The sequence below is a fragment of the Sardina pilchardus genome, chromosome 1 (genome assembly GCF_963854185.1).
Source record: "Sardina pilchardus chromosome 1, fSarPil1.1, whole genome shotgun sequence".
NCBI classification, from domain to species: Eukaryota; Metazoa; Chordata; class Actinopteri; order Clupeiformes; family Clupeidae; genus Sardina; species Sardina pilchardus.
Window position 1 is genome coordinate 15,421,186 of NC_084994.1, and position 23,153 is coordinate 15,444,338.

Here is a 23,153-nt window from a genome sequence, read left to right on the forward strand (position 1 = left end):
ATGACGTACTGTATGTTAACCAAGGGGGACACAATGATAATGTTAGGCTTGAAACTGAAATGTAATCACTCTCAGGAACGCCCTCTGTTCGCTGGTTGGACAAAGGTGCTCTTGCCGGACTAAACAAGGGTGGATCACAATATTCCAGACGGAGTACTGTAGGGAAAAAGAACTTGAGCGGGAGTACTGTACGTAGACAGGCGAGGCCAGGCTACTCCTTGGCCACTCAATAATAATGAAAATCAACACTGGAGTCACAAATAATACACCTCCACTTTAGGTTACTCTGCAGGAAGAGGAACAAAAGCTACAATCTCATTTGATTCTTCATCAGTGCCTGTGATGCAGCAATTGTGTCCTTGGTTGACAATGAATGTAGTTCATGTTGCAGTCACAGGTTCCACTACTAAAAGCATGTCCTGATGATCCATGACAAGTTTATCCGGACAGTATGGGAAGGTGTATGATGGAGATGGTCCGTGAGGGTGTAGTAGAAAGTTCAATTTTAACTCTGTAGTGCTAGACATAAGCTCCTTTCACACTGACAAATATAATGCTAATATTACCCAAGTTTAACGTTAAAGGGATAGTTTGGGTTTTAAGACGTGAAGTTATATGGGTTCCCTGTCAGCAACGTTGTGCATCAGCACTGACTTACCCCCCGACAGCGTCCTGTGAGCCGAGATCCAGCCGGTTTTTGATCGTTTTTGATGCTGAAGAAAGTAGTCCGGCAAGTTGCTGGGGTCACGAAAGTAAAGTGTTTTTCTTCTCAAAACCATATGCGTTCAAAAGAGTGATATATTTGCACCACAAAAACGTTGTCCAGCTGTCAGTAGCGCACAGTGATAACGAGGTTTGAATTTTTCCTGGACAACGTTTTTGTGGTGCAAATATAGTCTATCACTCTTTTGAACGCATATGGTTTTGAGAAGAAAAACACTTTACTTTCTTCAGCATAAAAAACGATCAAAAACCGGCTGGATCTCGGCTCACAGGACGCTGTCGGGGGGTAAGTCAGTGCTGATGCACAACGTTGCTGACAGGGAACCCATATAACTTCGTGTCTTAAAACCCGAACTATCCCTTTAAGGCTGTTCCTTTCACACGGACCGACACAGGGAGGGGAGTCAGCCCATCCCGGCAATGAACCCGTCTCGAGGGGTAGTCTTATTGCCGAGGCGGGCTCAGTGTGAAAGGAACTGGTCAACACCGCGATTAGGGGTGTGTGCATAGGCTTACGTATATACTGTATGTCTATGGGTGTGTGACTGATGACGTATTTGCCAAGGCAGGAGGTTAAAAGACAAGAAACAGCGGGTCAGAATAACACAAGAGACAAGGACAGCTTTAACCACAAGTTCAAAGCTACCTTTCTTTTCATTTTGGATTTTGGAAGATGGCCAACTGGGGAAGAGAGATCCGCAAACTTCTCAGCCTTCTGACTACCTCCATTTCGTGAGCGTATTGGTATAGGCCTACTCTTCGCACACGTTCGTCGGCGGCTTCCAATGTTCAATGTATCCACATACAGTACAAAAGCATGACCATGAACTTTATTCGCAAATTAATGGCTGAAGAGGCCAAGGCTGCGTTCAGACTGCAAATTAATCTGATTCAAATCGGATTCCTTCTCATATCTCATTTTTAAGGGCTGACTGTCCACACTGTTTATAGCAAGTGTCCAAATCGTATATGGCTCTGTTCAGACTGGGCCACATTACTAACTGATCTGACAGGTTGCTGTAGCAACGAAAACAAACGTTTCTGCCATCAGGAGGAAATAGCCTACTTGCTAATTCGATGTGATTAAACATAGAGCCACACAACTAGGTGAGCGTTCCTTGAATGCATGTGTGTGTGCCTTTGCGCAACAGAAACTGAAACTACTCGGTGGCAAGCTCCGCTTCAAACTATTGGAAGGCAATTTAATTATTTAACGACATTTAATAGATGGATTCTTGCAACGTCCTTAGAAACAGAGCAGAGACTGTATAATGCACTGTTTAGCATGTAGTATTGTGTAGTCAACTTTTATTATAACATGCTCAAAAGACATAGCCGTAACGTGGCTCCACAAATTGAAATCGGTGGGCGGTCAGGCGCGTAAAGTCATGGCTAGGCAACGCCTCCCAAAACTCGCCTCTGAACTCGGCTTCAGACAACCTGGGACCAAAACACGTCTACCTTTCATACAGCGATTCTTCTACACATGCTAGCCACCAGTTATCATCACATACAGTCACAATGCTTTGATACATCACAGGCACTGATGAAGTATAACATGAGATTTTAGCTTTTGTTCCTCTACCTTCAGCGTAACCTAGAGTGGAGGTCTATTACTTGTGACTCTAGTATTTATTTTCATTATCATTCATGAAAAAGCGTGCATGATCTCTACTATAATAAAGTACTTAATTGAAGGTGTCCTATTAAAGGGATATTCCGCCATTTTTGGAAATACGCTCATTTTCCACCTCCCCTCGAGCAAAACAATCGATATTTACCTTGTTCCCGTTCATCCAGCCATTCTGTGAGTCTGGCGATACAACTTTTAGCTTCAGCCTAGCATAGATCATTGAATCGGATTAGACCATTAGCTTCTCGCCTGCTAGCTTCATGTTTAAAAGTGACTAAGATTTCTGGTAATTTTCCCATTTAAAACGTGTCTCCTCTCAAGTTAAAAAGTGCAGTAAGACCAACTGAAAATGAAACCTGCCGTTTTTCTAGGCTGATTTGACATGGAACTACACTTTCATCTGGCGTAATAATCAAGGCAACTTGCAGACTACTGGCACTACTACTGCTTGTTGTCTATGGGGACTATTTTCAGGTGCTGCGTACGATATTACTGCGCCTATGGTACGTTTGCAAGTTGCCTTGATTATTACGCCAGATGAGAGTGTAGTTCCATGTCAAATCAGCCTAGAAAAACGCCAGGTTTCATTTTCAGATGGTCTTATTGCACTTTCTAACTTGAGAGGAGACACATTTTAAATGGGAAAATTACCAGAAATCTTTGTCACTTTTAAACATGAAGCTAGCAGGCGAGAAGCTAATGGTCTAATCCGATTCAATGATCTATGCTAGGCTGAAGCTAAAAGTTGTATCGCCAGACTCACAGAATGGCTGGATGAACGGGAACAAGGTAAATATCGATTGTTTTGCTCGAGGGAAGGTGGAAAATGAGCGTATTTCCAAAAATGGCGGAATATCCCTTTAAAATGAATTGTATTTTGCAGTGGTTGGTTTCTTTTTCTTTTTTTCCCAATGCCTCAAAAATCACAGACCAAATTTTCTGGAGATGTCAATGACATTCCAGGCTAGCTTTAGGGAAAAAATTAAGAATGATAAAATATGGATTTTTTTGCTATTCATTTCTTAATATTATAATCTCTGATAACTCAGCTACCTTTCATTTTGGGTTTTGTATGTCATTTATGGAAAATATAGAGCTGGAAAAGTGCTTTCAAAGAACATAAGAACCATTTGTGTGTGACTTACAGTAAAGGAGATTCAATAAGTCAAAACACAAGAGGGTCATTCCACGTCAAATCAACCAGAGCGCACGCACTTGCGTCTAAAAAAAATCTGAAAACAATTACCATTTGTACCTATGTTACCCAGGAGACACTCTGTAAAATGTTTTTGTGCTAAGATCAATACTTTCCAAGTTAGAGACAGCTTTACGGGGGAAGGGGGGTGTCAATTTTGCTCTGCCTCTTTAGTTTATCAAAGTTCATAAGCTCATTGCTCAAGAACTAGAATTTGTAGGAGGCTCAAATTTTGCAGGCTGGTGCATAAATTGGAATAGTATGCAGTAAAATCACCACGAGTGGTCTGGATCATCCTGGATGGTCATAGCAGTCCCTCAAAGTTGATCAACATTTTATTGGAGTTCTTGGCTGGGCTCTGTTTAGACTTACAGAAGACATATTTTTACTCAACATAGGCTGTTGATTTCCCCCCCTTTTTGAGATCAGTAGAAACACTCTCAGAAAAAGAAGAAAGAAATTCCATCAGGGACTGAACAGCAGACCTCACAAGTTTGATAAAAAAATAATGTTGGATCTCATATTCAGAGCACCCTAACACTTTGTGGGAATATACAAAGATTTTTTAAATATTTGTTTCTTTCTTTTTCTGCATTACCTCTTCTTTTTAAAAACACCAATTTGACTTGTCTTATGCAAATGTTTCTTTTTCATTTCCCACCCTGAGCATGGACAAAATGCAAAATGCAATCTGTGACAATGAGATCCGAAAGTGTCCTGATTTGACACGGAATCAACCATGTGTTAAATTCTCATGAGGCAGGCAGCCCCACATCATCACATACCCTTCACTTCACCTAAAGATTGGTATGGTGTTGGTATGGTGTTTTTTTTTTTTTTTTTTTCAATTAGCCTACTACCTGGTTTGATTTGCATTGAGCTCAATGAGCATGAAACCAGCTAATAGACTAACTGAAAAAACACCATGCCAATCTCTAGGGATGGTGAAGGGTATGTAAGGATGTGGGGTTATTTTAATTGCAAAGGCCAAGGGAACTTTATTAGGGTGCATAGTAATGTGGGCTGCCCATGCGTGGCCATTACAGGGCCCACGCTTTTGAGTGTGGGCCTAGAGAGGGCTTAGGGCTAGATGAGGGCAGCCCATTAGGGGCCTGTGCGGGCCTAGTTAGGGCTATTAGGGCTAAGTGAGGGCTGCCCCTGCGGGGCCAGCTCTGCGGGGCCAGCGCTTTGCCGATGAGCAAGCCCTCATGGGCCCCCTGTGGCAGCCCAAAGTGAGCCCAAAAGGGGCCCGCGTGGGCTTGCTTGCTGGGATGTTATTGAACATTTATGTGGACTAACAAAGCACATTGTTTTGATGCTTCAAGAATAACATTCCATGTAAATAAATGTTCATAATTAACGTCACTGCCTAATCGTTACAGCCGTGCATGTATCTCTAGTTTTCATGTCAAAGTTGGCACACTGAAAAAAGAGGTGTTTTAGATCTCCTGGCTGCTAGACAGTAATGGAGGCACAGGCTGTGTATCTGTAACACACAAGTGAGCTTGGTGGTCACGGTACTATGGCCGGAGCACTCACTAGTGCTGGAGTGTGGCAGAGAGGTTTTCTCGTGTACTGGGCAAACACATGGCTGGCTATCTTCTCTAGTTTTCACCAGGCTGAAATGTTAAACCCTGAACCCTCAAAGACTTACCTGACATCTGTTGATGAGGGACAACATCTGTGAACTATTGTTAAATGTACAACACCATAAAATGCGTTGCAAACGTGTTTCTGTTTCTGTTCAATAACAGTTGTTGACTGATTCTTCTGCATAGATACCCACTTACTGAATCTAGTGAGAGCTTGTGAGGCTTACCGTGAGAAACAAAGTCAGAAACGCATAATTGACGTGGTGGATTTCATTCATTCATTCTGCATGCTTGTCCTCTCACCTTTGGCTGTCCTGCCCTCATACACAGCACCCCCGCTGTACAGTGGGATATCTGTGGACACAACACTGGCTCACCAGGTCTGTGTGCAGTGAGCCATAAAGCTGGATGTTTTGCATTACATGTCCATTGTGTGCTGCCTGTGAGTCTCCTGTGGGGGAGAACATGATTGCTTATCAGGTAGTCATGGAGACTGCAGAGCAGCACTGCTGCTGATTTGGATGTGAGGATATCCAGTAGCCCGTGGTGGTGATGCACACTGGCCATGCTTCCTAGACAGAACTGCACTGGATGTCCAATATAGTCTCTTATGTGTCAGTTTGGCTATGTGCTTTGAGTCTAATGCAGGTCTTCAACCGGGGGTCCGCGTAGGTACTGCAGGGGGTCTGCAAAAATATTTCGTCTGAAGCATTTTTTGCTCTTCCAAAACATAAGATTTGTCATAGTTAACATAATGTTCAAAAGAAAATCACTTCATATTCGTTTTTAAATAACACATTGTAGGCTACCCATGAATCATCAGTTTGGCTATGTGCTTTGAGTCTGAGTCTGAGTCTGATACATGTTGCTGAGTGGATGCGAGGAGCACTTTGTTCATTTTGTCAGCAATACATTGTTGGATCTCTGCTATCAGTGTCCAGTTGTCCACTACTTAATATTTGGATGTGGACCCTGTCATGTGTCTGGATAATGTGTTATCCTAGCAGCCAGCATAACAGCCACTTTAACTAGCATAGCAACCACCATCTAGTCTAGTAACATACCATATTGTTAATTAAGCAGCAGCCATAGGAATCAACATGAACCTGCATAGCAACTGTGTATACTGTATACTGGCTCACCAGGTCTGTGTGTAATGAGCCATAAAGCTGGTGCTGCATGTGTAACAGGGTGGTCAGGGCAAGCGCCTAAACACCCCATGTCTGTAGCCTGACTACGCCACCCTGGGACCTAGCGCCTCAGGGAATCTATAGGAGATGGAGACCTTTATTGGAACAGAGCTGCACAGGTTCTATAAGCATAACGAGACATGAATTCCTTAAACAAAACATTTATTGAACACAAAAGACAGACATTCAACTGAGGCAGGCAGAGCTTGCCTGAGGGGTAGGCTAATATCAATGGTGACAAGTTCATTCCAAACACAGCAAGTCTACAGTATGAAAGTGTTTCAAGCAGTGTGCAGCTCTCCACAGCAAGCAACTCTCAGTACACACGTGCAATTACTCTAGTTCCCCAGCAGGTGACTGCACTGGATGTCCATTAGTCTCAGTGTCAGTGTCTTATGTGTCAGTTTGGCTATATGCTTTGAGTCTAATGAATACAAGTTGCTGAGTGGATGCGAGGAGCACTTTGTTCATTTTGCCAGCAAGACATTGTTGGATCTCTGCTATCAGTGTCCAGTCGTCCACTACAACATTTTGATGTGGATCCTGTCCTGTGTCAGGATACTGTGTTATCCTAGCAACCAGCATAACAGCCATTTTAATTAGCATAGCAACCACCACATCTAGTCTAGTAACATACCATATTGTTAATCAAGCAGCAGCCATAGGAATATGGAATATGAATCTGCATGAACTGTGTACTGTAGCTATCTATGTCAATTTGTTGTCGTTTTAGATCAAAGTGTCGGCTAAATACCACTCAACTTTGGCTTTAAATGTATACGCCCACTGTATGGGACTCCTGACATTGACGTCTAGTGATATATGACACCACTCCACTAGTACTTACCTTTATGCTTCATATGCATCCATTTGGAGACACTGATGCCATGTCTTCCAAACTATATAGTAATATTTACCTGTATGCTACCTGACTCCATGTTCATGTGCTTGTAGTGAGTTGATGGCTGATCAGTTGATGGGTGGAGTACATGAACAGGTACCGAGTGACATCATCACCTGTGAACACAACATCAACAAAAACACAGGTGAAGATAAGGGATTATTACTAGTATAACTAGAAAAATATTGATTATATTGATGGACTATAAAAGGAATTGGGATAATTATTTAAGTTCATTTTTGTCATTTTTGGGTTGGGTGAAGTTTTCCGAACCATCCCATTAAGTGCATCTTTGTAGAGGAATGAAAATGAACTGTGGTTGCTACTGAATTGCTATGTTTCTACCAGTTGTGTGAACTTTACTACGAGCTATCTATTAATTATGATTTATTTATGATAATACAATCAGAAAACAATTAGCTTTATTCTCTCAACTTTGTTATTTCTGATTATGGCCTTCTTAATGCCAAACAGATAATGAGATCCTGAGGAGAGTTAAAGAGAACCATAAAGCCAGTATGAAGAAGAGGTTTGAGAACATATCTGAAGGCATCATTAAACCAGGAGCAGAGATACTCCTCAATGAGATCTACACTGAGCTCTACATTACCGAGGGAGAGAGTGAAGGGGTGAATAAGGAGCATGAGGTCTGGCAGATAGAGTCAGCATCCAGATCTCAAACCACAGAAGACACACCAATCAACTGCAATGACATCTTCAAGCCCTTACCTGGACATAAAAAGTGCATTAGAACTGTGATGACCAAAGGTGTTGCTGGCATTGGAAAAACAGTCTCAGTGCAGAAGTTCATTCTTGATTGGACAGATGGGGTAGCCAATCAGGATGTAGACTTCATGTTCCCCCTTTCCTTCCGTGAGTTGAATTTGGTGAGGAGTGATCAGTTTAGTCTTCACAAACTCCTCCTTGACTTTCACCCTGAGCTGAAGGAGCTGAATGATGTTGAAGGATACGAAGACTGTCAGGTTGTGTTCATCTTTGATGGGTTGGATGAGAGTCGGTTGACTCTGGATCTGAAACAGAAGAGTAAGTTGTCTGATGTGAAACAAACATCTTCAGTGGATCTTTTGATGGCGAGTCTCATTCAGGGAACGTTGCTTTCCTCTGCACTCATCTGGATAACCTCACGACCAGCAGCAGCCAGTCAGATTCCTACTCAGTATATCGACCAGGTAACAGAAGTACGAGGATTTAATGACCCACAGAAGGAAGAGTACTTTAGGAAGAAAATCAGTAATGAGAGTCAGGCCAACAGAATCATATCCCACATTAAGGCATTCAGGAGTCTCCACATCATGTGCCACATTCCAATCTTCTGTTGGATTGCAGCCACTGTACTACAACAGATGTTGGAACAGGACAACACCCAGGCAATACCCACAACTCTGACTGAGATGTTCATACACTTTCTGCTCATCCAGACCACCAGAAAGAATCAGAAATATCAAGAAAGAAGACACGAATCAGATAAGAAAAAGCTCTTGGAATTACAGAAAGAAATCATTTTAAAGTTAGCTGAAATGGCCTTTAATAATCTAGAGAAAGGCAATCTGATATTTTATGAGAAAGACCTGAAAGAGTGTGGCATTGATGTCAGTGAAGCCTCAGTTTACTCTGGCATGTGCACTGAGATCTTCAAGGAAGACTCTGTTTTTCACGAGAGGAAAGTCTACTGCTTTGTGCACCTGACTATTCAGGAGTTTCTGGCAGCACTTCATATATTCATATCGTATCAACAGCGCAATTGGAATACACTACACTCTGTTTGTGGTGACAGATGGTTAACACAGGCTACGTTTCTAAAGAAGGTAGTGGATAAAGCTTTGAAGAGCAGGAATGGGCACCTGGATCTTTTCCTTCGCTTCCTTATGGGCATCTTTCTGGAGAGCAATCAGAGACTTCTGCAAGGTCTACTGAACCGCACATACAGCACCACAGAGGACATTAAGGTGATCTGTCGGTATATAAAAGAGCTCAACAGAGAAGATCTCTCTCCTGAAAGATGCATGAATCTTTTCCACTGCTTGTTTGAAATGAATGATCATTCCATGCACCAAGAAATTAGAAAATATCTGGAGTCACCTAAAGATTTCAAAGGCCAGTTGTCTCCTGCTCATTGTTCAGCACTGGCCCACATGCTTCTCTTGTCTGAGGAGGTGCTGGATGAGTTTGAGCTGAAGAAATACAACACGTCAGATGAGGGGCGCAGGAGACTGATCCCAGCTGTGAGGTGTTTCAGAAAAGCACAGTGAGTTTTTTTTATTAAGATGGAAAGGATTCTTATGGTGTTACAGTGGAGGAATAAAGAATTGAAATGTCAGCATTTTTTATAAAGTAGCACATTTTGGTAACACTTTGCGGTAAGGGTACATGAATCATCATGAATTCATACATGATTTCATTCATGATTTATGCATTACTTAATGGCTTAATATCTCATGAATCATCAGGAATTGACATGAGTTCACCATATGTCATTCATGACCTCATGCATGAACAACGCATCAACTAAAGCATTAAGTATGGTGGCTACATCATTATGAACTATGGTTTATTAAGCATGAAACATAATGAATTCATGCATGTAAGCCTTCCTGAATTATTAGAAGATTAACTAAGCATTAGTTACCATAGCCTGTTATTTGTGTTGGGCTTAATTTGTACAAACTCTCTAAACACACTTTCTTAAACTCTTTCTCTAAACACACATCATTATTCACCACTTTAGTTGAGGGGCCACAAACATGATGAACTCATGAGTAACTAATACCTAGTTAATCCCCTGATATTTCAAGAAGGCTTACATGCATGAATTCATGATAAATTATGTACAGAAAAAATCATCATGATCATGCTTAATAAACCATTTCATGCATTTACAGCAGTAGCCAACACCAGGCGCTTTTCTTGAATAGAAAAGGCCACATGGTTCAACATCTACTTGAAAGCAGATGATTGTGTCCTCAGAGCTCTACAGATGCTCTCACAAAAAAGTGAAAAGGATCAGCTATCTACTTTGGCGAAGTTTGTATGTGCTGCATACTTACCAAAGAAGGTTCATATTGAAGTTTCAGTGTTGTCGGAAGCAAAGCAGACAAATGTTACCCTTCTTCAGGAAAGGGTGTGCATACATGCCTTGAAAGTGTTTTGTGTTTTCTACCACAGCATTGGCAAGAGCTGTTTACACACAATAGCCCTGCTTATTCATAAGACCCACCAGTTTTTTTTAAACTTGTATCATGGTAAACAGTCAATTCCACAGTCAGTAGCATTGAAAAGGTTCTTGATTGAGGAATACATAAATGAAGGCGTTTTCTGCCATTGTTTTTAAATACTTAATAGTTACTTTTTTATCAGGAACAAGTATTTTAATAATAAAGGGCTAAAACCTTAATCCTCCATAAAGGATAGCTACTATTATATGTACATGTCAGGTTTGGAAGTTTGTGCAAATTAACGCCTATTTCAGTATATTAAGCCTCATTTGCATATTTAAACATTACATTTCAGAAAACTTGTAATACAAAAAAATATTGTCTTAATGTAAGTAAATAACTGAGGAAGTTTTGTGGTGATACATAAAAGTTTAAAATGTAACCCTATCTACCGGTATAGCATTATATGGCGTTTTTAATGCAATAGTACACCATTTTCAAGACCCAAAATGACTGCTTTAATGACTTCTGAAAATTGTCAAACAAAGATTTCCTGATTCTTCAGGTTCTAAGGATTCCAAAAATATATAAATCCCCCCAAAAATTTTACGAAATTACACAAGGAAACTGACTATTCGTAAATCCAGTTGATAAGGTTAGATGTTCTTCTTCGTCATGGCTGGCCTGATGCCCTAGCTGTTTCTCAGCAGTTCCTCTAGTGGCATAGCCTGGCAAGCCAAACTACACAGAAATGTATAGTCTGGGGTCGGACCATTCACAGATTTGAAGCCTGTGGGTGGGATGAACAGTTGTCTTTCAAACTGCCTCTGCACGTAATAGGCCAGCATTTGTAACCAATCGTAGCCGGTCGGCAAAACGGCAAATACATCCTTCTTTAAAACTAATGACTTAAGTGCTTCTTTCTGCTCAAACTTCAGAGAAAATCCCAAGTCTAACTCTTCCAAAGCCGATTCAAACGAGCGCGCTTTGTTAGCCTCATCCATCTTTTGTTTTTGGCGACATTTTTTTTGACTGTCACACTCAAAGTGTGAACTTATCAAGAAAGAGGCAAATAAATGTTACACAGCTCTGCAACAGGTATAGGACAATGATAGACTTAGCAGCCTTAACGTTAACTTGGAAAATCAAGGAGAAACAGCGAATCAACAGTGAACAAAAACTAGCAGGTAGAACGTTTAAAATCTAATTGTCGGAGTCGGCGCTGTTGTGTTTGAAAGACAAGTTAGAGGCGCCAAGACCCGCCTTACGTTGCTTCTGATTTGTGAGCATTCAAAGCGGAATCAGTCGTTTTGCGCACAACGTTATTTTGAGAAAATCAACAATAACAAACTTCCGGGTTAAAATGTTGAATTTCACGTTTTCGCATAATTCGACTGTATACAGTCTACAGTTTCATATCGTGAACGCATTTCACGGAAAAACAACGTTTTGACTGTTAAACCCGGCGAAGATTCAACACATTTGCTGTCATTCCCGTTGTGCACGCGCCGCTTAAAATGGTGATTTCTCCCCTTCTGGCATATCGTGACAGGAGAACCATGTCAACTTTGGATGCGGTTATCTTAGCGATAGTTTGTTTAATACCCTCGATATACATATCGTTGGAAAGCTTAGTTTATGGCCGTTCACATGAGCACACTAACTTAATTTAGTAAATTTTACTGAAACGACTGGTTCCGCTTTACAGGGTCACATTTGTTTATATTGCGTGATGCCTTCTATGGTTGGTGAGATTTAGGCACAATTGACTGATGGATTGGTTATTACTGTCAGTCAATCAGAGCTCGAACTATGGCAAGGCAATGACCAAAGTTTATCATCATGAAAAAAAATATATAGTGCGCTGAATGGGGAAATATTTTGCGTGAGAAATGACTTGGCAGCCCTGATTGTGCGATACGGTCTCAAACCCAACTCGTCGAACGAGGACGCATGGTCCAGCCCCCTGGCGTCTTATCGGAAGCCGAAGGTGAGCTAAGACGGGCTCAAGGACTCCGTACACAGATAGAGCATTCTGATTGGCTCGGCTGAACTCGATGCTGGCGCAGGCTTGTCCTCAACGGTGCGACCCTAGACCATCCCGCCAGGCAAAAATATTTTTGGCCGCTAGGGTGCGTCTAGATTTCTAGTGGCAGGCATGAGGAACCAAAAAAAAAAGGGGGGGTGGGGCAGCTCTCTACAATGGCCACTGCTGAAAAACGGATACTATGGCTGTGTCTGAAACTGAAACATCAGTACACACGCTGGGCAGCAGTGTTGGGAAAGTTACTTTTAAAAAGTAACTAGTTACAGTTACTAGTTACTACTTTCAAAAAGTAACTAAATTAGTTACTCAGTTACAAATTATAAAAGTAACTAGTTACTTCAGAAAGTAACTGGTGCGTTACTTTCAAGTAAATTTTTAAATGCGAACCCACCTCTTTAACAGAACTTAAAATACAGGTGTATGTTCAATTGTTAATAATAAATCTCAATGTTGTAATGAAATGGGCAAATGGACATTTAATACAATATTAAGAGAAACAATGTACACACATCTTTCTAATGTTGCTGAGGGAGTGAGACTCCAATCAAATGGCATGTAGGCTATGTAGATATTATGTTTCTATAGTGGATCCATACAAATAACACAATAGATGTTTTGGAACTTTTTTGATATTTATTGCCCCTCAACAGGCCAGAACTGGGCAGAAATTAAGTAGGCTATGCCTCTAAAACGGATGGTTCCAGTCCTTGATCATGATTGGCTGAATCGCGTCCGATGCTGTTGTTTATTCCACCATAACCTCACACCTTGACCGCATTTCGTTAGTAGGCTAATGCGCTACCACAACCAGCACAAAAGTTCGTGGCTTATTCTTAATTGTTAAGCTTCTGTTGCTTTGGTTTTGTAGCCGTCTCCTTCGCTTTCGGCAGTCTTGGCCACTCATTTTGTGGAGGCATGCGATGTTAAGAGATGTTTGAGTGAGTTTGAATTAGGCTACGACACTGATGTTTAGGCTACAAGGCACTTTTGACTAGGGCATAATGTGCATTTGACGATTACATTCGTTCTTTTCATTTCATGGAAGAAAAAATAATGACTGTTGGCTACTTCCATTTAGCGAATGCTGTTTTTGGAGTAGCCTATTTGCGTTCGCCATACCGATTTCACTTTGACCAACTCATTTGTGATGCGCCGCGCTGTGTGTCGAACTAGGCTACTATGCAAGTTTAGGAACACCCGCCCAACTCTACCTCTGATTGGCTTACCATGAAATGTTACTCAACCTCAGCCAATCGTCAGTATGTATGCGCTTGTCTCGTGCTCACTACCCAAGGAAGAACGGTAAAATTAATCTGCCTCGCCCTCCTGAGATCTAGTTGGTCTGATGGAGAGGAAAAAAATGATATAGCCCATAGTAACGCACCGCATTTTTTGGCAGTAACGGTAACGGCGTTATCAAGATGGGAACAGTAATCAATTAGATTACTCGTTACTGAAAAAACTAACGCCGTTAGTAACGCCGTTATTAATAACGCCGTTATTCCCATCACTGCTGGGCAGGGTGCATTTTCCGGAAGTTACATCAGAATAGACTGTCCGAAAGTCAAGCGCTCTCACTCATGGAGGTATTATAAGAACTGGAGAAAGTGAACAAGTCCCGCCCCCATTCATTTCAATGGGAATGCTAGGCTAGTGAAAAGCCTGATTTTTTCAGGCTTCAACATGGCGTTTCAAGGGGCTTGTTTCCGGTGCCGTTTTGCTAAGCCAATTAAGTGGCAGGTTACTGATTGACGTAAGGTACAGAAGGAGAGCTCGTGCCCACACTAAGCTCGTGCATGAGCTGAGAGTGGAACAGCCACCAATCAGCATCTGATCAGCATGAGGAGAAACGGCACCGGACATGATGTATTTCTGGAAAATGGCGACGAGGAAGTGCCTTGCTAATCGGCGATGCTAATCAGTCATATCCTGACCCCCTGCTCTCACTAGTTGGGTACTTGGGCGTGATTTCCAAGCGTGCATCGATGCATCTTTTTTGCCCTCAGATATCCCATAATCCATTACGCAGCGTAGGTCAAGCTCCACACGTCATGCACGTCATGCACGTCATGCACGTCAACACACCCCCCTCCCTGAGTCAGGTGACGCCAACTAATTAGTGCTGTCCAAATGTAGGTAGGGACGCATACTGAGGAGCAAGCTAACTAAGATGCTACTGGACAGAAGGTACTATCCAGCGTGCACGCTTGACTTCTGGACACAGCCAGGATATCAGGCCTACAACGAAGTGGAGGCAAAAGGCGTTTGAACACAGGGGGGACGGGACGGTCTATGGGACTGCAAAGCAATTCACACACACTAGAGGAAACTATTCTCTACAAGTGTTTAAATGGACAAAAAAAAAAACAATACTGCGATACACCCCGAAATGGGTACACACTGAACCTAGTAACCCGCTACTGGCACAGTCACTTGCCGGTTGAGCAATGACTCGTTCACTGAAACGAAACAAATGGCACAGCAGAAGATTTCGGAGAGACACAAGAAAACCAACACCAAAAAATTCTCCCAGCAAGACAGCACCGGTGACAGGTTAATTTATATTAAAGACAAACACACTACGTATGTCACGTAAGCCTCACAGCCAGGTGAAGGCGGAGCGTATGCAGGGATCTTGGGACATGTAGTACAACATACCGTTATACAATGTTAAAGTAACTTGCATTATCCTTTTATCATAAATTAGTGATAATTAGTAATTTGGCATACTGTCTTACAGGCTTGCTGGCTGTAAACTCACAGATAAGTCAAGTGAGGTGGTGGCCTCAGTTCTACAGTCACCAAACTCCCTGAACGAGCTGGACTTGAGCAACAATGATCTGGGAGATTCTGGAGTTCAGCTTCTTTCGAAAGGACTGTCTAGTCCCCACTGCAAGCTGCAGATACTAAGGTTGGTGATTGATATTTATTTATGGCAATGTATTTTCTCATAGTTTAAGAGAGCCACATCAACATAACAGTCAAACTGTTTGCCTACATCACTCTGGTGTCCTACTTCTGACTTGCCTTTGGTGAAATTAAATAGGCACATTAAACTCATATCAAATCCTTTCAGAAGTACAACAAACATGGCTTTATCATAAACAAAAGGTGCAATTGTTTACTCATTCTCCAAGAAAATACACATTTGTGTTTTTTAATTCTGTGGACTTCAGTGCAGCCATTGGTTGTGTACAAAGCCCTAACTGTCCTCCTCTGTCTATCATCGTATAAAACCCGCCCGTGACAGATAAGTGGTGATGATTGGTTCCTGGTTGTTTAGATATTTTGGAAAAGGATTTTAACAAAAGGATGGCCAGATGGATCTGCCAGCGCAAATCCAAATGTGCTCTCAGATTAAAATGGGTTCCTAGGCCAACAACATGTAAGACTACATTTTGTCACTGTGGTCATGAATCCGAACTTAATGCAAAAATGGCAATAGTTCAAGTCTCATATTTTCATAAATCTCATATCAACGTATGTACAAAGAGGCTTGTAGGCTACATCATTAGGCAGTTCTATACGTCTAATAATCTATGATTCATCTATACTTTGGTTCAGTTTGAATACTGAATCCAGGAGGTTTACTGGAATCACTCACTATCATATCTCTCTCTCTCTCTCTCTCTCAGGCTTTGCAAGTGTGGTTTCTCAGGCGAAGGATATGTTTGTCTGGCTCTGGCCCTGATGGTAAACCCCTCCTGTGTGAAAGAGCTGCATGTGAGCAACAATCACCCGGGAGGATCAGCACAGAAGCTGTTATCTGCTACACTGAAGGATCCTCAAGCCCTTCAGTATGTACTCTATAGAAATGAGAATCTTCAGTTGCATTTCTAGAGTTCAGAGTTTACAAGAGTTTACAGTTTGAACACATGATACGTTGAAGTTGGACAGGACATGTTTATGTGAAGATCCACCTGCACAAGAGAGAATTACTTATAAGATAATAGATGAGGCATAATTAATATGTTTTACATCTGGAATAACAGTGAGAACCTCAATACACCTGCAACTTTGTTGTTTCAGCCATTGTTGTTTAGCAGTCATGTTATCTGCCACTGTTGTGTTTGTTCCTTTAACAACTAGCTGGCTGTGAACTCAGAGATAAATCCTGTGATATTTTGAGACTGTTTCACAGTCTACCGACAGCTCAGGGACTTAAAACATTCATTTTAAGCAGAGTATGCATTTTTAATTAACCTGGCTAGCCATTATAACCTACATTTTTAACACATCATTTTTTAGAGTGTAGCATTGCAGTATATGCTATTACATTAGAGTATTCATCTATTACATGTATTCATAAGGATAGTTAAGAAAACATCACTTTATCATTAATGAGTAATAATGGGTATTTTGTCACACTGTCTTACAGACTTGCTGACTGCAATCTCACTGATAAATTATTTGAGATTGTGGCCTCAGTTCTACAGTCTCCAAACTCCCTTATAGAGCTAGACCTGAGCAACAATGACCTGGGAGATTCTGGAGTTCAGCTTCTTTCTAAAGGACTGTCTAGTCCCCACTGCAAGTTGCAGATATTAAGGTTGGTGATTGACATTTATGTATGGCTATTTAGAGTATTCATCCATTATTTGGCAGTAACGGTAACGGCGTTATCAAGATGGGAACAGTAATCAATTAGATTACTCGTTACTGAAAAAACTAACGCCGTTAGTAACGCCGTTATTAATAACGCCGTTATTCCCATCACTGCTGGGCAGGGTGCATTTTCCGGAAGTTACATCAGAATAGACTGTCCGAAAGTCAAGCGCTCTCACTCATGGAGGTATTATAAGAACTGGAGAAAGTGAACAAGTCCCGCCCCCATTCATTTCAATGGGAATGCTAGGCTAGTGAAAAGCCTGATTTTTTCAGGCTTCAACATGGCGTTTCAAGGGGCTTGTTTCCGGTGCCGTTTTGCTAAGCCAATTAAGTGGCAGGTTACTGATTGACGTAAGGTACAGAAGGAGAGCTCGTGCCCACACTAAGCTCGTGCATGAGCTGAGAGTGGAACAGCCACCAATCAGCATCTGATCAGCATGAGGAGAAACGGCACCGGACATGATGTATTTCTGGAAAATGGCGACGAGGAAGTGCCTTGCTAATCGGCGATGCTAATCAGTCATATCCTGACCCCCTGCTCTCACTAGTTGGGTACTTGGGCGTGATTTCCAAGCGTGCATCGATGCATCTTTTTTGCCCTCAGATATCCCATAATCCATTACGCAGCGTAGGTCAAGCTCCACACGTCATGCACGTCATGCACGTCATGCACGTCAACACACCCCCCTCCCTGAGTCAGGTGACGCCAACTAATTAGTGCTGTCCAAATGTAGGTAGGGACGCATACTGAGGAGCAAGCTAACTAAGATGCTACTGGACAGAAGGTACTATCCAGCGTGCACGCTTGACTTCTGGACACAGCCAGGATATCAGGCCTACAACGAAGTGGAGGCAAAAGGCGTTTGAACACAGGGGGGACGGGACGGTCTATGGGACTGCAAAGCAATTCACACACACTAGAGGAAACTATTCTCTACAAGTGTTTAAATGGACAAAAAAAAAAACAATACTGCGATACACCCCGAAATGGGTACACACTGAACCTAGTAACCCGCTACTGGCACAGTCACTTGCCGGTTGAGCAATGACTCGTTCACTGAAACGAAACAAATGGCACAGCAGAAGATTTCGGAGAGACACAAGAAAACCAACACCAAAAAATTCTCCCAGCAAGACAGCACCGGTGACAGGTTAATTTATATTAAAGACAAACACACTACGTATGTCACGTAAGCCTCACAGCCAGGTGAAGGCGGAGCGTATGCAGGGATCTTGGGACATGTAGTACAACATACCGTTATACAATGTTAAAGTAACTTGCATTATCCTTTTATCATAAATTAGTGATAATTAGTAATTTGGCATACTGTCTTACAGGCTTGCTGGCTGTAAACTCACAGATAAGTCAAGTGAGGTGGTGGCCTCAGTTCTACAGTCACCAAACTCCCTGAACGAGCTGGACTTGAGCAACAATGATCTGGGAGATTCTGGAGTTCAGCTTCTTTCGAAAGGACTGTCTAGTCCCCACTGCAAGCTGCAGATACTAAGGTTGGTGATTGATATTTATTTATGGCAATGTATTTTCTCATAGTTTAAGAGAGCCACATCAACATAACAGTCAAACTGTTTGCCTACATCACTCTGGTGTCCTACTTCTGACTTGCCTTTGGTGAAATTAAATAGGCACATTAAACTCATATCAAATCCTTTCAGAAGTACAACAAACATGGCTTTATCATAAACAAAAGGTGCAATTGTTTACTCATCCTCCAAGAAAATACACATTTGTGTTTTTTAATTCTGTGGACTTCAGTGCAGCCATTGGTTGTGTACAAAGCCCTAACTGTCCTCCTCTGTCTATCATCGTATAAAACCCGCCCGTGACAGATAAGTGGTGATGATTGGTTCCTGGTTGTTTAGATATTTTGGAAAAGGATTTTAACAAAAGGATGGCCAGATGGATCTGCCAGCGCAAATCCAAATGTGCTCTCAGATTAAAATGGGTTCCTAGGCCAACAACATGTAAGACTACATTTTGTCACTGTGGTCATGAATCCGAACTTAATGCAAAAATGGCAATAGTTCAAGTCTCATATTTTCATAAATCTCATATCAACGTATGTACAAAGAGGCCTGTAGGCTACATCATTAGGCAGTTCAATACGTCTAATAATCTATGATTCATCTATACTTTGGTTCAGTTTGAATACTGAATCCAGGAGGTTTACTGGAATCACTCACTATCATATCTCTCTCTCTCTCTCTCTCTCAGGCTTTGCAAGTGTGGTTTCTCAGGCGAAGGATATGTTTGTCTGGCTCTGGCCCTGATGGTAAACCCCTCCTGTGTGAAAGAGCTGAATGTGAGCAACAATCACCCGGGAGGATCAGCACAGAAGCTGTTATCTGCTACACTGAAGGATCCTCAAGCCCTTCAGTATGTACTCTATAGAAATGAGAATCTTCAGTTGCATTTCTAGAGTTCAGAGTTTACAAGAGTTTACAGTTTGAACACATGATACGTTGAAGTTGGACAGGACATGTTTATGTGAAGATCCACCTGCACAAGAGAGAATTACTTATAAGATAATAGATGAGGCATAATTAATATGTTTTACATCTGGAATAACAGTGAGAACCTCAATACACCTGCAACTTTGTTGTTTCAGCCATTGTTGTTTAGCAGTCATGTTATCTGCCACTGTTGTGTTTGTTCCTTTAACAACTAGCTGGCTGTGAACTCAGAGATAAATCCTGTGATATTTTGAGACTGTTTCACAGTCTACCGACAGCTCAGGGACTTAAAACATTCATTTTAAGCAGAGTATGCATTTTTAATTAACCTGGCTAGCCATTATAACCTAAATTTTTAACACATCATTTTTTAGAGTGTAGCATTGCAGTATATGCTATTACATTAGAGTATTCATCTATTACATGTATTCATAAGGATAGTTAAGAAAACATCACTTTATCATTAATGAGTAATAATGGGTATTTTGTCACACTGTCTTACAGACTTGCTGACTGCAATCTCACTGATAAATTATTTGAGATTGTGGCCTCAGTTCTACAGTCTCCAAACTCCCTTATAGAGCTAGACCTGAGCAACAATGACCTGGGAGATTCTGGAGTTCAGCTTCTTTCTAAAGGACTGTCTAGTCCCCACTGCAAGTTGCAGATATTAAGGTTGGTGATTGACATTTATGTATGGCTATTTAGAGTATTCATCCATTATACTTATTTATGAGGAGAATATGCAAACATTATGCCTTCTTTATAATTAATGAGAAATATGTTGTCTTTTGTCACAATGTTTTACAGACTTGCTGGTTGCAAACTCACAGATAAGTCCTGTGAAATTGTGACTACTGTTCTGCAGTCACCAAACTCCCTGATAGAGCTGGACCTGAATAACAATGACCTTGGGGATTCTGGAGTTCAGATACTTTCGAAAGGACTGTCTAGTCCCCACTGCAAGCTGCAAATATTAAGGTTGGTGAATGACAGAGGCGGACATTCCTGGTCCCAGAGAGTAAAAGTCCTGCCATACATGTATATTATTTCTACCTGTGCACTTAACACGGGTGATATAGCTAATTATCTGATCTGCCTGGCAGCTAATTAGGATGAGCTGGTTTACTAAATGGTTGGATCAGACACTTGGCAGGACTTTTACTTTTTGAACCAGGGATGTCCGCCTCTGGTGAATGACATTTCTTTATTGCTGTGCATTTCCTGATAGTTTAAGAGAGCCACATCAACATAACAGTCAAACAGTCTACCCACATCACATAATGTGGTGACCTACTTGTTTTGCTGACACCAAACCAACGGCTCTGGATTCTCCCAGATTTGTTTTGCAAGTAATTACAGTGGAACTGTATTGGTTTATGTACAGTATAGTTGATTTATATTTACTCAATCAAAACAAAACAACTGCATTTTTATTACCTGAAATACGCAATTAAATAATATGACTTTTTAATGTTTTTAAAAATGGATATATAGCATTTTGGAATCAAACTCTTCAAATAGATCTTGCTTGTAAATGATTGATTTGAATGCAATTGTTTACTAATGTCCAAAGAAAATACACATCTACATTGTGTAATACTGATGCCATCAGCACAGCCATTGATTGTGTACAAAGCAGTAACCATCCTGCTCTGTCCTTCATGGTATAAAGCCACATGCGTAATTATTGGTTCCTGGGGTTTGGGCGTGTGGAGATGGGCTTGAATGGAGGGGTGGTCTGATGAACCTCACGGTGAAAATTCAAATGTGCTCTCAGATTTGTCTGGGTTCCCAGGCCAACTTGTGTGCCGATTTCTGAGAGAGTGAAAAGGAGAATTGAAAGACATCATGGCATTATTTACACCTCTTTTACGCCGTCATGACTGATAATGGCAATATGTTATGTAAATGTGTAATCATTGATAGAACTTGGCTAGATATCAGCATTCTACATAAAGATGTTCATATTCATGTTTCATGTCAACTAAAACCCTCAAAATAGGAAAAATCTCACTCTCCATTCAATAGCCCATGCACTACGTAACTGATTTTGCCAAACATGATGCATGAGTGAAATGTTAAGCACCCACAACTTTCTTTAAATTAAGTGACTGCCCAAGCCCATGATGCTCTATACTCATATCAATGCACTATGTAGGCTGAATTAACTCTGCCTGATCTGCCGGCGATTTGGATTTTGCCCTGCAGCTCAGACTGGAAACCTGCACATCTGTCTCTCCTGCTTCCTGTCTACATCTTTTGGGTCCAATCCAGGGTGGGAATAATACCAAGGCCATGCGGGAGAAATGAACTTTTGCACGATATTCACATTTTTCACCTCATTCACCTCATTCTATTGAATAACATTTAAATAGCCTACCTATCACAAACTAGCTTATTCAAAAGGCGCACCCGGATAGTTGGTCTGATTGGTTGAAGGACTAACCAAGCGTATGCAGTCATTTGAACTATGCCATTCATCACGCCTCTTGTGCAGTAGAAATAAAGCGTAGACTCCCCAGATTAATTTTGAATCTTAAAAGATTGACCTTAGTGTGGTGATAGCCAGACTATGTACTATGCTCTTTACCAGTAAAACATTAAAAGTGGTTATAACCAATATCACTTCAATTGAATGTAAGTTCAAATCAGATACACTATATCAAGTTATACTAACTTGACTTGTTATAGCAAGTACACTATAAGAAGTTGGATGCCAGTAACAAATAATTAAACAATCACAAATACATCACAGAAAGAGAGAGAGAGAGAGAGAGAGAGAGAGAGAGAGAGAGAGAGAGAGAGAGAGAGAGAGATATCCTCCAGAAGAGTGAGCAGGGCAGAGCCTAGCCAGCCAAAGGAAACTGGAACTGGATCGGAACTAGAACTTGATTTCCGAGTCGTTCGGAACTTTTGTTCGGGTTTCCATTACAGGATCGGCCCTGTATCGCGACGTTCCGGGAACTTTTACAGGACCAACGGGGTGCCTGCCCTGGGGTAGGTACTTCAGTGCCGGCTCTGAAAGAACTCGAGGTGTAAAGGGTATAAGGATCCCCGTATTGAAGAGTGGCGTACACTTTTACTGGTGCAATTTCTTCGTTTATTTCTTTTCTTTTACAGCAACAAGACCGTGTACCTATACTGTAACAACGATTTAGTACTGTCAACCTTAATAAACACCGTAAGCACCGTAAGAGCTAATGGCCTCATACGGGTCCTTAAACTAACTAAAACTTTTCTCTCTGGAGAAGTTATCTCTGCATGAGGCCAATACCAAAATCGAAACTTAAGAAAAACAGTCAGTCACAACTCATCATTCCACAATAAAAGTCCCCCCCTCTTTCTTAGAGCAAACAAGGATCTATTCACTTTATACTAAACCAAAATGATTTAAAACAAATATTAATCAAAATTTCATAATAAAATAAAGCATTGTAGTGGGGTCATTTACAAAGGATGTGTGAGTGGAAGACGACAAGCACATTTATTTTAAAGACAGCACGGCAGATATCAGTTACAGCTGAATTCATTACAAGTTAGGCTGTTAACTTGTTGAGTTGAGGTAGCCAACACTGGATGAACGAATGTCCGCTAAAAATAGGCATGTACTGGTTAG

General features: G+C 41.4%; 1 protein-coding gene across 4 annotated transcripts in view; it reads left to right on the forward strand.

The window, feature by feature from the left end:
* The window catches only part of LOC134082629 (NACHT, LRR and PYD domains-containing protein 3-like), a 123,695-nt gene that overhangs the window by 88,152 nt on the left and 12,390 nt on the right, over positions 1 to 23,153 (forward strand). For all 4 annotated transcript variants that reach the window (XM_062538486.1, XM_062538499.1, XM_062538494.1 and 1 more), the window contains 9 exons: positions 7,288 to 7,379; positions 7,709 to 9,500; positions 15,195 to 15,365; positions 16,090 to 16,251; positions 16,833 to 17,003; positions 18,401 to 18,571; positions 19,296 to 19,457; positions 20,039 to 20,209; positions 20,345 to 20,515. In XM_062538486.1, coding sequence (XP_062394470.1) covers positions 7,288 to 7,379; positions 7,709 to 9,500; positions 15,195 to 15,365; positions 16,090 to 16,251; positions 16,833 to 17,003; positions 18,401 to 18,571; positions 19,296 to 19,457; positions 20,039 to 20,209; positions 20,345 to 20,515 — 3,063 coding nt within the window. The remainder of the gene's footprint in view (positions 1 to 7,287; positions 7,380 to 7,708; positions 9,501 to 15,194; positions 15,366 to 16,089; positions 16,252 to 16,832; positions 17,004 to 18,400; positions 18,572 to 19,295; positions 19,458 to 20,038; positions 20,210 to 20,344; positions 20,516 to 23,153) is intronic.